This window comes from Tasmannia lanceolata, unplaced genomic scaffold (assembly GCF_043159265.1).
Source record: "Tasmannia lanceolata isolate RefF3 unplaced genomic scaffold, GAP_Taslan_0.1 ptg000018l, whole genome shotgun sequence".
Lineage (NCBI taxonomy): Eukaryota > Viridiplantae > Streptophyta > Magnoliopsida > Canellales > Winteraceae > Tasmannia > Tasmannia lanceolata.
Genome location: NW_027518695.1, coordinates 7,668,121 through 7,683,422, shown reverse-complemented (window position 1 = coordinate 7,683,422; position 15,302 = coordinate 7,668,121). Strand labels below are relative to the sequence as shown.

At 39.0% G+C, this 15,302-nt stretch overlaps 1 protein-coding gene across 2 annotated transcripts; it reads left to right on the top strand.

The window, feature by feature from the left end:
* The first annotated feature begins 760 nt into the window (after positions 1-760).
* LOC143849717 (squamosa promoter-binding-like protein 3) lies at positions 761-11,156 on the top strand. 2 transcript variants are annotated; one of them, XM_077358875.1, is made up of 6 exons: positions 761-807; positions 1,569-4,071; positions 4,396-4,532; positions 5,819-6,082; positions 8,028-8,425; positions 10,842-11,156. In XM_077358875.1, the coding sequence occupies exons 2-5, from the start codon at positions 3,404-3,406 to the stop codon at positions 8,369-8,371; spliced, it is 1,413 nt and encodes a 470-aa protein (XP_077214990.1). In that variant the 5' UTR covers positions 761-807; positions 1,569-3,403; the 3' UTR covers positions 8,372-8,425; positions 10,842-11,156. The 2 variants fall into 2 exon arrangements, with proteins under 2 accessions (XP_077214990.1, XP_077214991.1); XM_077358876.1 differs by lacking the exon at positions 761-807 and adding an exon at positions 1,305-1,428.
* The last annotated feature ends 4,146 nt before the right edge of the window (positions 11,157-15,302 follow it).

Below are 15,302 nucleotides of genomic sequence, written 5' to 3'. Positions count from 1 at the left end.
CGCTGAGTACTCTCTGAGTCTATACGGGCACAAAAAAACATGAGAAGATAACTTTCTCTAACAATTTTTTTTTTTTTTTTTTGTGGAGTTTTCTTTAAGGAGAAATAGGATGTTTATGTGCATGAAATCCAGTATTTTTCAAAAAGTACAGTGGGGCCACCGCATCGGATGATCCAAAACAGTTAATTTTGTTGGGCCGTAACGTAAATAGGCTGTACCCATAAATGATCTCCCTAGCAAATTATTCATCTTCGGACTCACAATCTGTTCTCAATATCCAAAACAAACAGGGCCTTAATTTTGAGTCCAGGTTGGGTCTCCGGCAATCTCTTATCAAAATCCAAAACAAACAAAGGCTAAGATGATATTTTATGACTAAAAGATGGATCAATGAAGCTTAAGAAAAAACAAAGCCTTGGTTAATGGATTCCAAAGTAGCCATAATCTCCCAATTGCGAATAAGATAAACTAAAAAAATAATCTAATCTGCAAAGAATAACCCAGGAGTGGAGTTAAAAGATGATCCTGACCGTTCATACGATGTGATAATGAAAGTGGGATCGTATTCATACCCCACTCGGCAACGTGCATATCTGGCGACGAATGATTGAAAAGCAATAAAAGTGGAGCAAAAAGGCAAAGTGCTGCTATAGGTATTTTCGTAAATATCAGAGAAAAATGATGCATTTGCTGGAGTGGCATTTCCTTTTTCATCCTCCTCTATAAATATCAAACATCCGATCCTTTTTCTCCCTCCACTCTTCTCCACTCGTTCCACGCTTTGGCTACTGCTCCCTCCTTTAAAAGGTAAAATCTCTCTCTCTCTCTCTCTCTAATAAGTTCGGTGTTTTTCCTGATTTTTACTTTTTTCACCCCCTGTAGAATTATGCGCCCCATTTAATGTGAATGTGGCATACTTTAACGCTTTTTGACGTCAACTCGCGTTACAAGTGGGGCTCATAATCCTACGGAGGGTGAAAAAATCATCTCCTTTTTTACTCTGTTTTAACCCTGTTGCAAGTTCTAAAAGAGGATAATAAAAAGATGATATTTTCACCCCTGCAGCACTTGCACACCCTCTATGTAACGTGATTTGACATGAAGTTGCCTACTTTTCAATTCAAATCAGGTGGTAAATGGGGTGTGCACGTAATGCAGGGGGGTGAAAATATCATCTCCTTAATAAAAATCCAGAATATTTACTAGGGCGTCCAAAGACTCCAAATGCGGTAAAAAATTTCAGCAATCCGAAAATCCCTAGATATGCGTTCCGAACTCTTCAAATACGGTAAAAATTTTCTATCCTTTCGACCTTTTTCTCAGCTGAAATCCCTGCAAATACGCAGGATTTCGATCGAATGCGGGAAGAAAAATCCGGATTTGTCTAGCTGAAACCCCCTGAAAAATCGTTTTAAAGCTTCAAATAAGGTAAAATACACTTTTTATTTTAGAAAACCTAGAAAAAAACTAAAGAAACAAAAGAAAAATGAGATTTTTTTAGGAAAACTACTGATGCGGTAAAATCTCTTTTTCTTTTTCTTTTTCAACCTTTTCTGTTGTTGGTGCAGAACCAAGGAAGGCGATCAGAAGTTCAGAATACGGTAAAAAACGTGGCGTTCGGTCATTGGACAATGAAGTGAAAGCTTCTGTAAAAATAAAAGAACGGGAGATTTTCAGTTTCTTGCAGAAAATTTTGATGATTTGTTGATGTATTAGGTGGAGAGTGTGAAAGCGATTTGGTGCTTTTTAGGGCAAAAATTTTGTTTTTTTTCTCCCGCGGAAACAAGTTAATGGCGATTAATTGATGGATTAGGTGCATAAAGTGGCCAAAAATCGATTTCCCCTCTTTTTGGATGGTTTAGGTTAACGATCTGTGTCTTTATTGAGGGGGAAAAAAACAAAATCTTGGTATAATATAGGATTAGGTTGAGACGCCATAGTCTTAGCCTCTTAGGTTGAAAATCATTGTCTTCTTTCAGGGAACAAGGATGCTTTTGCAAGTAATAGATGGTTTTGATTGAATATTCTGACTCAAGAAAAGCCTACCAAATTGTTCGAGGTAAAAGGCGAGAGTTTTCAGGTATTTAGGGATCGGAGATGGGGTTTTGCTGTAGAGTTTAATGCCATGGAGGTCGGTTGATCCGTGGAAATCTCTAATACTTGGAGATTATTGCTAGGGTTTTTCCAAACAAGTTTATAAAAGCAGAAGATTAAAAATTGGAGAAAGTGAATTTCTACAGTGAAACAGTGATCAATGGTGGTGGTCCCATTAGAAAGAGTGAAAGTGGGTTTTTGATTCTAGAAAGTAGTTCTGTGGACAAAAAGGTAGTTGTATGTTTGTAACTATTCGTAAAAATTAAAGGGGTCAAACAAGGGGAAATGATTATTTTGGAGCATTGAAGAAGCTTTTCATTAGCTCTCTAGGTTTTTTTTTTTTTTAAAGTAGGAAGAGCTTGGCATGTTTGGATTGGATTTTAAAGCTGCAGATTACTAGGACTAGTATAATCGTTCCTGGTAACGATAAGCCTTTGGTCACTATCTCAGGGGCTCACAGGAGAGATTCATAGATAGGAATCAAGATGGGTGATCTTTTGGATTCATGTGCTTTGTGTTGATGTTTCGGCTAAATTGGCAGTGCGACAAAATTGAGATGTGGGTATCTTAGGACTTGGATGTTACTCTCTGTTAGGTGATTTCACTTTGGAGGAGAGAGGGAGAGGTTGAAATCGGGAGAAGGGTCGATGGGTTGAAAGGGATGCTTTTTATGTTCAGATTTTCTTCTCAGTCGTTTTTCATTCTTCGTCTGTCTGCATCATTTGAACCACGGAGTTTGGTTTAACTGTTTAATGTTTGTATTCATAGAAGGCTTACGGAACAAGGGGATCTAATTTTTTTTTTTGGGGGGGTCATCAGAAGGATTTGCTGCCCGTCTTGCTGCTGAATTGGACGAACCTTGCATTTTCATGATATGATTTTGGAGGTAAGCTTAATTGGCCCCTGTTATTGATACCAATGTTTAGGTGTGTCTTTTTATTTATGTTCTATCTTCTGAGGTAGGATCTTGATTTTACATTTATTTGTCAATCCGAAGTCCTTGCATCATCTCTTGTTATACCTTTGTATTTGATCTGTCTAGAATTGAAGTGGAGAGGAGTTCCTTAGGATACCATTGCAAAAAAAAGAAGAAGAGATCCTTAGGTTATAGCTACGAATCTGTTGTTTAGTTCCTGAATTTCTCTGTCTATGGGATTTCCCTCTTGAATCCCTGCTAGGTTGAAACTGTTTCCTCCTCTTTTCCAAGTTTATGATTGCGGAATCTAGCACTGTACCGTGGAGACTGGTATATCCGCTTGTTATGTAGAAGTACAGCATGTGAATTACGTATGTGAGGGTCTTTTCTGTGATGGAGTGTAATGCAAAGACTACCTCACTTTGGGATTGGGAGAATCTGTTGGTGTTCAATGGGAAAGTTAGTGAGACTTCCAAGCAGGTTCAACCAATGGACTGGGGAATTGAGGGAGAAGGTTGGATCGATAATGGGTCTGTTTATTCATCTGGTGGTGGTGGTGGTGCTTCTGGGTCTGATTTGGGTAATGGCTCTTCCTCCAAGAGCTCAATCTCAGCCTCTGTAGATTCTTCATCAAAGGCTGCAATCAAAGCGTCCGAGTTTAAATTTCAGGCAATCGAAGGCTTTCCTAAAGATCATCACAAAAATAAAGAATTGGTCAGGGTGGAAGACACAGGACCTTCTTCTGAGCCGATGGCATCGGTTAGACCCGGGGAACCGCTGATTGGTTTGAAGCTTGGTAAGAGAACATACTTTGAAGATGTTTGTGCTGGGAACACCATTAAGACCTCAGTGATTCCTATGACATCCACTAATTCTGCAAAGAAGTCTAGAGCATCATATCAGAGCATGCAGACCCCACGCTGCCAAGTTGAAGGTTGTAATGTCGACCTCTCTACAGCTAAAGAATACCATCGTAAGCACAGAGTCTGTGGAAGCCATTCCAAATGTCCAAAGGTGGTTGTTGCCGGTCAGGAACGCCGGTTTTGCCAACAATGTAGCAGGTAAATCTTCTTCAATAGTCATGAATGTTTATAGAAAGCTTTATGATCAAACTGATTTTCTCTATTTAGTTTCTTACTTGCTCTGGTTTACCATGTGAAGTTCATCCCTTTCTTATTCCTTTTCCTCTTTTACATGTATTATGATCTGGTGGCTGAGTGATGCATCTTGTTAGCGGTTGTTTTAGGATTTGTTTTACTGACACAGCCCATCTTAGTCACAAGACCTGTCAAGTAAAATATATCATTTGTCTTTCAACTTATGACTAGATTATTTCTATTTTGTTTCAAGGATATCAATGTAACACACGCTTGACCATTTTGAAGGTTCCATGATTTGTCGGACTTTGATGAGAAAAAGCGAAGCTGTCGCAAACGTCTATCTGATCATAATGCACGTCGCCGCAAGCCGCCGCCAAAATCTACGCCATTCAATACTGCAAGGCTTTCTTCATCATTTTATGGTATTGTTTTCATTTCTGAAATTTTCGTTTTCTTCTTTTTTCCTCAGAGTACTGAGTTTTACTAGATGAGCAGAAGTTGCACCGCTCATCAACTCTGCATGTGTACTTTTCTGTTTGTGGTCAGCAACTGGTATGGTAGTACCTGTCTAAATTCTGCCAAAACGATCAAAGAATCAAAATTTGGTCCAAGTTTAAGGTGTAACTGAAATGAGGCGAAGTTTTGCCTTAAGTCTTTGCCATGATATAACCAATATGGGCCATTCATGTAGATTCAAATTGGAGTAGCATGAAGGGCTGTATTTGACATTGCAGTACCTCCAAAACCTCAAGGGAGGCTTTGTTTTTGGGCAACTTGACCATCATGCCTTATGATAGGTTTCTTTAATTCCCAATGGCTCCAAAGAGATTTCAATGTACAACATTACATGCAAGAGCATGGATGAGCACAGGCACCAGATTGGATAGTCTGCATTTCTGTGTTACTTGATTGTCACTAGTACGCAAGGATACTGCTAAGTTGACATCTAACTTGAACCTTCTTTGGTATTATCTTCGTTTATAAAATTTCAACATTTCATCTCATCAGGCGTCCATGATAATTGGAGTGCACCACACACTCTGATCCCTTATTTGCTAATGCATAAACAAATAATTCCAGAAGCACCCATATTGATGCAGGAAACTGTTTCATAAGTTAAAATAATAATCAAATCAGAAGAATGATCTTAAAGTTCCAGCAATAATTTGTTCAGTCCAGCTGCGAGCCTAATATCATTCAGAAAGCATCATGGCCAAACTCACTGATTTAGTAGCATCACACCAAATGTGTCTTGTATAACCTTTCCATATTGTAAATCTCAGGCATCACATGAAAGAAGAAGAAATCTCATTCAACATATTAAAAGACTATTACAGTATGTGTACCTCTTTATAACCCTAACTTAGGCCATAGGCTTATCTTAATCCCTGACCTTTTATATCCGAGAGACTTGGAACACACTTCGAAGCCTGTTTTCAGAAATTCAAGTACAAGCATGTCCCGAACCCTTTTTAATTCATGGATTCTTAGAATTAAAACCACTTAAAATAAAAATTATCCCAAAAACTTCACAAAACTTGTTTCTTGTGACTTAAGACCATTTCCTTCCATAACTCTAAATAGAAGCTTTATTCATCAACAAATTATATTTCTTACAGACCATAGCATATAATTTCATGTGGTTTAGGATAAGCTCCTTAACTGTTTTCTTGTATTTGTTTTGTTGCAATTATTTCTCCCTGCACAGATGGTAGGCAACAGATGAACCTTGCATTGAACAGGGCCCCAGTTGTTCATGCGAGACCTATTGCAAGTCCTACTTGGGAAGACTCATGCAACTTCAAGCTCGCACAACCAAAAGGGCCTTGGATAAGAACTGCAAAAACAGGTGGCATTGATGGGCAGCTGCGTTTGCCTAGTGTTGATCTGCCGAACGCCATCCCTACCCTTCATCATGACTTCAACAGGCTCTTTCCGTTCAAGGGCACCACTGCCAATGCCCTCAATCAAGGTCTGTTTTAGCCCCCATTTTTTTCAGGATGATTTTAACTTCGATCCTCAAGAAGTTTTCAAATATGGTAACATTGCTTCCTGTATCTGCATTTTACACTCATGAGGAAACTTGTACTGGGCTCAAATTGCACATGAGTCCAAATCAGGCTCAAAACTGAGACATACTCGGTTGAGGCTTTGGGTTTTAAAAGCATAAATTATAACTAGATTTTTCAAGCTTGTCAAGGACCCAGTTAAGTTTCTTGACCACTTAATTGCGATTTTCCGGCTTCATGTCCAAGTTTTTCTAGTACTTGATAAACTTTTCTCATTTCTTTCATAAAAAGCAGAAAAGAAAATTAGGTCATCAATATCCATGAGGCTTCCAAGTTGACAACTTTCTCAAATCTTTGAAATGAAAGAAAGGCTATGTATACATTTGAGAAATGGCCACATTTCCTCTGGCCTTGTGCCCGGCATACTTTTTCGTTAATGCCAACAGATTGTTAACTTTTTTTATCATCTGATTTTATTTCAAAAATTTTGGTCTTTTTTGTCATGGACAGACATAAATAAGAAGCACCATCATCTGTCATTCGAAATTTATGAATTTAAATCATGGCATCTAGGGTATATAAGGAGAAGATTAATGCACTATTTGAAATTTGAATCTTACGTGTATTTATCATCGGCTAAAAATGGGTGCAGGAAAGGGTAACAATCCCTTTTGTTTTGGTTAGTAATTGCCCTTTAATTGGGCCAAGAATATTAGAATTGCAAAGATGTATTAGGCTAGGTTATATCTCGTAATGGAGAAGGCTCGTTGTTATTGTTGGAAACTATCAAATGCATAAGTACTTTGAATATATATATATATATATATATATATATATATATATATATATATATATATATATGAGAATAGAGTTCCTGCGCTCGAGCGCAGATAGGCTTACCTGCGCTCGAGCACAGAAACAGGGTGGGGCCACATTTTGGGTGGGATCCAAAGCATTCATTTGATGGGCCCTTTCATGGGTAGGGTGTCCACTAAAAATCAGCTCCATTGGATCACCTTAGGGTGTCCATTTGTGGGGCAAAAAATGGACAGATTTGTGGACAGACAGTATCTGTCCATTTTTGGCCCCACAAATGGACACCCATTGGTGATCAAATGGAGCTGATTTTTGGTAGGGCCCCCATCCATGATGGGGCCTTCCAAATGAATGGTTAGGATCCCCCCCGGCCGTTTCTGTGCTCGAGCGCAGGAACTCTATTCTCTCTCTCTCTCTCTCTCTCTCTATATATATATATATATATATATATATATATATATGAGAGAACGGTTCCTACACACACACACACACACACACACACACATATATATATATATATATATATATATATATATATATATATATATATATATATATATGAGAGAACGGTTCCTACACATATGTGTAGATAGTTCTCTACACACTAGCTTAAAATACAGTGGGGGCCTACATTGTTTGGGTGATCCAAGCCATCCATTTTAAAGGCCCTCACATAGATAGGGTGTCTACAAAAAATCAGATCCATAGGATCATCCCAACCCTACGATTTGTAGAGGTAAAATGGGTGTCTTTAAACCTTCACAAATTATGTCCAATTTTTGCCTCCACAGTTCGAATGGTTAGGATGATCCTATGGATCTGATTTTTTGTGGACACCCTATCTATGTGAGGGCCTTAAAAATTTAATGGTTTGGATCACCCAAATAATGTGGCCCCCACTGTATTTTAAGCTAGTGTGTAGATAACTTATCCACACATGTGTGTAGGAACCGTTTTCTCATATATATATATATATATATATATATATATATATATATATATATATATATATATATTGTTTATTTCCTGCAATTATTACATTCTAAGTTGCTTTATGTTATGCTACTATTATAATGCAATCGCCGGCTGCAGGTCTGGAAGCATCTATGCACGCTTCTAACTTGGATGCATCAACGGATGTTCGGCGTGCTCTCTCTCTTCTGTCAACTAATTCCTGGGGTTCATCTAACCCTGCATCTGCATCTCTTGACCAGCTTGTGCATGTGACCCACACGAGTGCAGCTCAGACTGCAATACATTCGGTGCATCAAGGCTTGCCACTTGCTAGTACGGAGTATTGGCAGGCCGAACAGCACCCATATGAATCACGGGTGGCACCATTGGCCTTACAGAGCAGTGGAAGCCAGTTTCAAGGGTTTCAGCTATTTAAAACACCGTATGAATCTGCTTTTTTTGCCAACCATAATATGCACTGATTGCTGGAGGTTAATCATCTTTTTTTTTCCTGCCTGGAAGTGGTGATTGCCGAGGTCAGTGGGTTCTCTTCCTTTTCTTCTTTTTTTATTGCTCGCTTTGGTAAGATGATGTTTAGGACTGAAAGAATGATGTAAACCTGCCTTCTCTGATAATGGAGAATAAATCAATACATTTTTCCGACATCGATAGTGCTGTTTAGGAGGATACCAAGTTGAAAAATTTAGGCATAGTTGGGTTTAGATACATCTATACTTACTTGACACGGGGAAGAGTTCCTTTTTGGTATTTGAAACAGATGATCGAACCTTCCATCTGAAGGCTAGTGAGCACAGTATGCCCGGACAGTCGTCTGCCTTTATATTCCATGGAAGAACTGCCTTTATTTGCCGAAAAGGGTCTTGGATTGTGAATTCATTTCACTGACACATTTCTAAACCTGAGAGAGGAAGGTGCAACACCTGCATCTCCCTTTGATTGATATTCACAAATGAGGAACCCTATCAGTTTTAAAAAGAAGGGTGTTCTAGTTAATCTTCATTTCCTAGAATGAGGTTTACACCATTCACATAAGTTTTAGCCTCAAGGATGTGTAATTCTTTCTTGCTTTTGTCATGTATCTTGTTGTTGAGAATCTCAGGTCGTGAGCTGCTGCTTGTTTTTATGCTTTTTTGAACTGAGTTGCTTTGGCATTAGAAAAAAATCACTCACAGAGATATGAGGCAAGTCATCGTAGATCCATGTCCAGTCGGCCCATTAACTTCTAATTTTCTAACCTGTCTTTTCCTGTTTTCCTGTTTAGTATTGCATTAGTGGGACGTCATGTCCCCGTTGTTGTAATTCGATTGCAACTATTAATAAATTGTTATCTTTCAAAAAAAAAAAAGGACTATCCTTTAGCCTTTGAAGGTAGCAGTACGATGAAAGAAACATCAGTTATGATCTCAAGCCAATAGCCTCCAAAATATTCCTTCATGATCATTAATTTTAACCCAGACGTTAGCTTATTCCAGGAAACCCAATCTAGCTCTGAAAGAGAAGCTGCTTCCTCTCTCCTTTCAAACTGCTCAGTTTCTCTTAGTTTGTCGTTTTCTATCACCGAGGCCTTAGTGGTCCTTATTCCATTTTCAAAGTGAAGCTGTGAGATTTTCAGTTTATGCTAGGATTACCATTGACGTGAATAAAGTTCCACCAGTTCCATCGGAAGGCCTGTATTCAGACTGTGTGAACCAGATTTGTTTAAATATGAAGTGAGTAGGCAACCACGGATCATCTTCAGTGTTGGATGGTAGAGTACAGGTGCAGTCTGGAGACTGGATGAGGAAGGATACTTTTGGAGGAGTAGGGGAACATCTCTTCCCATTCTAGGCGTACAAGGAGCCTATAGATGCGGCAAAGGACAGGAACTGATTTACGACTTGACCAAGTAAATTACTCAGCCTGAAGTGGAAGGTCGTGTAGGCCGTGATCTAAACCCTAAAAACCTGGACATCACAGGAGAGAGGCTGGAAACACTAGACATCTCTTCTCATCACCTAACAACATTGAAATCTCCTGCAATACATAAAGGTCCACCAAACAAGGACCTTAGTTGGACAACTTGGACCACAAGCCTTCTCATTCATAGTTATCACAAGGGGCGGACACAACAGAACCACCATGAGAAAGTGTTATGGTTCAATTGAACAGTGCCTAGAATCGTTGATGGAGAAGACGAAATCGACTAGTTCCCTCAGACTTCTCGTAGGCTTAGAAGATTTTCACAATGGCACTAACAATAGATATTACATTACGCTAGGGCTATTTTTAGGAACCACTTATTTCAGTTTTGATGCACAATCATTAACAACCACAGAATTTATAGACACCACATCGCTTAGAAAAAAATGTGATTTTGGACTCGGCTTCTGAGAAGGCCAAAGAGCAAAGCAATATAAAGTCCTCTAGTAATTCGTTTGAATCAGGTTGAAAATGACTGAGGGACAGCAGTTGGTTGCTTCCCCTTCACCTTTTTCGGATGAGAGGTCCTGAGCGGATTGAGCTAAAGATTTACTATGGGAGGAGATTGTACCTGAAGTTTCTGTAGAATAAGCAGAGCTATATAATTATAGGGGTACCCTTATGCGTTGGTACTTGCTTCTTTTCTTCCACTGGACATAGGATATGTCCCTGTCTCTAATTACTGAACCAGAGATTTTGACTACGGAAATAGAAAGCAGTGAATACAGAAATCCCTTACTGAACCAAACATATTTTTAACCTTCTAGACTATTTTCATCCAAAGTGCCCAATCAATGTGAGATTTTGTTAGAAGGCATACTTTTTTGCACCATGACTCATACATTGATACTCACTTGCACAAAATTTCGTCCTACTCCATATATTTTTTGTGATTGTATCTGGCATTTTGTTCTAGTATTAATTTCTTCAAAATCAACTTACAACCTGAGAAATGGTAGCGCCACTTTTCAGGTATATCTCGGCAGGATTCGCCAAATTTGCAAACTGCCGGAGTGAAGTTCTCGTTTCCGGTCGAAACCAGTGGACTGCGAAGGCTGATTCCATGGGTTTTTTCTCCCTTTTTTTTCTTGCAAATGATACTGTGAATTGTGGTATACCTCTTTTAAATCATGGTTTTTTGAGGATTCAGACATTATGCTGAATGAAAACCTTTAGCCGTATCTCAAGTAGGCTTGAAAGTTTTTTGTACAATAAGTATGGTTTTTTCAATGGAAAGAAGACTGCTCAGTCTTACTTTTCCGCAGTGTAAGACAGAAGGTTTGCTTCTTTTCAAGTCTGAAGAGATTAAGAACTGCAAATGCATGGTTAAAAGCTCTGCCATCACTGTAAAAAGAGAGTCAAGATGGGAATCTATGTTTACATTTCTGGAAAGGTTGATGATAAATTCACACCCCTTTTAACGTCATTTGACATCAAAAAGCGTTGAAAGTGCCACAATTCACGTTATAAGGGGTTGCGAATTATCCTACAGGGTGCAAATTTATCATCTCCCTTCAGGAAATAGAAGCAGCAAGAGATGAGAAAATGAATTAACAGGTAGGACTCCACTTGTAGAATAATCCACACCAATCTCTGTTTCGATGCAGGAAGTCCTTGTAGATTAGTGGTATAAGTAGTCAATAGGGATGAGACGAACATTTGATTAACCTCAGTAGTGTTTGGTTGCCAACCTCCTAGAGCGGTGGGATGGGGGGGGGTGTCATTACCAATAAAGAATGAGAATGAGGGGAGAGAGAGAGAGAGAGAGAGAGAGAGAGAAGGCAGAGTTTTCCAAGCCAAATTCCTCCTTTTTTGAGAAATTTGGCTTGGATAGTATAAGGAGGGGACTGAGATGGATCAATTTTGGTGTCCAAAAGCTTTAGAATTGCAATTCCAGCCATTGATTCCATCGTTTCCGAATGGACACGGATTGTTTCCATGTGGAATCAATTCTATGGGAAGATTGATGCAGAAACAGTTGGAAGTTTTTTTATGTATACAAATCTTGGTGACATCAGCTAACTCATTATTTCATCCAATGGCCCTAAATACGTCTTTATCCAACGGCCAAAATTTATCCTTGTCAAATGACCAAATTACCCATTATTTAAACCAAATAAAGGCTTATTTTGCATTTAAAAACTTGATTTTTAGTTGATCAAGGTGACACCCCTCCCCAAGCTAACATCCGCCCTAATCTTCGCAATACATCAATGCAAGATAAGGCTACATCTTGAAGATTGATGCAACAAGAACAGCAGCTACTCACTTTTCAGTAGCTTTTGTCTTCATTTAATGCCTTCTGCGATGGACGCTAGCAAATCCCTAATTTCTAAATGTGCCTACTTCTAAAAATTATTACGTGAACCAATCCTGTTGATTTTTTACTTACGAGGGGCATCCAATTTATGACAAATATCCTAAAAAGTGACCCTAATCATATCCATTCCCCATAAATCATGGAAAGACAATATCTGCACAAGAATTTTTTTTCCAAACAGGGTCTTCAGTTCTAAAATCAGGAATCAGAATCGGCATTCAATGCCTATTCAGGCATTTGGTTTAAATAAGCAGATGGGGCAGAATTAAAACTAATACAGATTATATGGAAGAATTTATTGGGCCACCTGATTCCTGTATTAAACAGAAATATAAACACTTGAAACAAAAAGAAAATTTGAAAATATTTAAGGGTTTTGTTAACAAAGAACTTCTATAGTGCTCGACCATCAAAACAACAACGGCAGAGAGAGAGAGAGAGAGAGAGAGAGAGAGAGAGAGAGAGAGAGAACCCCTTCACCCTTGATTTGCATTCAAGCAAAACCCGTCTTGCATTCAAGCAAAACCCGTCTTTTTTGACTTTTTGCTGCATCGCAAATCAAGGGTCGGGCATCATATAATTTCCCTTGTTAACAAGTGCCCCGAGGTACTCCTTAAGGTGCATTGGAAATGTAAATCTACACATTATTTGAGAAAAAAAGACTCAAAAACCATGTAAAACTCTTAATCCCTATGTAAATTTATTGTAGATTTACATTTTCAATGCACCTTAACGAGTGCGGGTAACAAAACCCAAAGTGAAGACCCAATATTTATTGAAATGAAGATCTTTTCTGAAAATCTCAAAGAAGTGGTTTAAAATTTTGAAGAACATTAATGGGTGCATACCACAAAGTTAGTCAATGTTGATAGAAAAAGAAAAAAACGGGTTTAACATTTTCACATTTTTCCAAATAGGTAAATGCTAGAATCATTCTGGCGAGGAAAAAAAAAAGGTAAATGCAAGCACCACATAAGCTTCAATATTTTAGCTGCTAATGGCTCAACGAGCAAATGAAAAAACCAGAGAATTTGAGAACGGAAAACCAAAATTTCCCAAGTTTTCATAAGCATTTGAAGGCTTTTCGCCAGTCCTTTTTACCCTATAACCAAGACTATATTATGCAAAACCTCTCTTAGACAACGTATGTCTCTGATTCCTGTCTTTCTCTCTCGATAGCTTCCCCTGCAAAGCCCAAGAAAGGAGACATGCTTTTTGAACGAGAGATGTTTTGTAAAGAAACTTAACCAAGATACCAGAGGCATCGTCTTTGACCATACTAAGTTTCCTGAATATAAGCATTCTCCCCCTCTCCCTACTACCTCTTCTCCAATTCCTTCTTCATCTCCTCTTCCCCATCCCTTCTCTTCATTTATCGAGCAAAACCAAATCAAATTTGAATGAAGAGAAAAGAAAGCGAGGGAGCAACTCCGATCAAGGGCTCCATCCAAGGGCGAACAAGCAAAAGACATTTTTGGTATCAAGTATTCAGGTCTTTGGCAGTATTAAAAAAGTAGCTACTACGAGATTCATGAATAGAACTTTTATAACAAGCAAACCTAGGACATGCATTAGAAAAAAAAAAACTCGATCTGGGAAAATCTTCCAAAATCAGAAACATAACTAGCACATATGGAGTCAATAAAGGCGATCCTCGTGACAACATATACTCCTTACCCTGACTGCAGATTATTACTTCAAAACTATGAAGCAGAACACACAAACACACACCGCTTAACTGCAAATCAGTTCATCACACCAACAACACCATAGATGACCCCAGAAAACAAGAGTTGGACTGATGCATCATCTCTGCATAAAGGAAAAACAAATCCAAGCAATTTTCCAGCTGAACAGGAAGCAGAGAATTAGAGATACAGCCCCACAGGGAGCCATCTCTGGCCAAACACTTGACGACAACAAATGAAACTGACAACATTCCCCCCTCTACTTTTTTTTAATAGAAAACAAGAATCCCCATCTTGCCAAAAATTAACAATTGTGAAGCCAATTCCACTCCAGATCTAATTAATCACAGCTGCTTTGGGTTACAAAATATCTATTTATCTTACAGTCGCATTACTTTATTCGAGCTAAGTCTGTGAAAGACCAAAGCTACAATTGCTATGAATCCCACCCAATGGGTCTGTTTGGATACCACTAAGAGCAGAGAAGTAGTTGGAAAATAGCTTGTTTCTGTCCGTAATATGACCGTTGGCAAGTTTCCGTGGTTGTTTGGATGCCAAGGAGAGTGTTTTTTCAATGAAGGCAAAGTTCCCTGTCTCTCTCTTGTCGGCTGACGTGGTTGCCCTTTCGGAAAAATTTGTTCCTCATTCTGAGAGGAAAAGGTGGGACTCTCTCTCTCTCTCTCTCTCTCTCTCTCTCTCTCTCTCTCTCTCTCTCTCTAGCCTCTCATTTTACCCTTGTGACCATCACCCAAATAAGCCCATCACCGGCTAATGCGCATCATGTCTTTGGGAGCATTCCCATCACCAGCTAATGTACATCATTCCTCCAGGAGCATCTCGCCAGATAATATTCGGCCACTTGCCAGACAACTTCCTCCTCTTCTACCTATGCCATTGCCTCCTCTGTCCTCAAAACTATCTGCAACCATGTCCCCAGAAATGTTGGCGGCAACTGTGCAACCAGAGCTGTTAATAGCTTGCTCGATTTGCAACAGAGATTTCAGGGTTTCTTTCCAATTTATTTTGCCAACTTGGTCGAAAAACCATAATCATGGCCCCAAATCTCAGCGTTTTGGGTTCCTTTCCCGTTTTATGAACTGAGATTTCTTTCCCATTTGGTCAGGACTCTCACCTGCTTTCCTTGTATGCCAAAGAGTCCTTGGAATCGGCTGTTTTCCCCGATTTTTCGATTCCACTTAATTTCCAATTCCTATTCTTTCCCTGTCAGCCACCACATTTACTTTCCATTTCTGACCATCCTCCGCCATCCAAACGGACCCATATAGGAAACGTTATCAGAAAACAATTGGCCATGGTTGATATTCTTATATTTTAATGGCCATTTAGGAGTTGCATTTAAATAACAGGGGAATAAGGAAAACTTCCTGAGACAGCAGCACGAAATTTCTGGTTGATTCACGAATT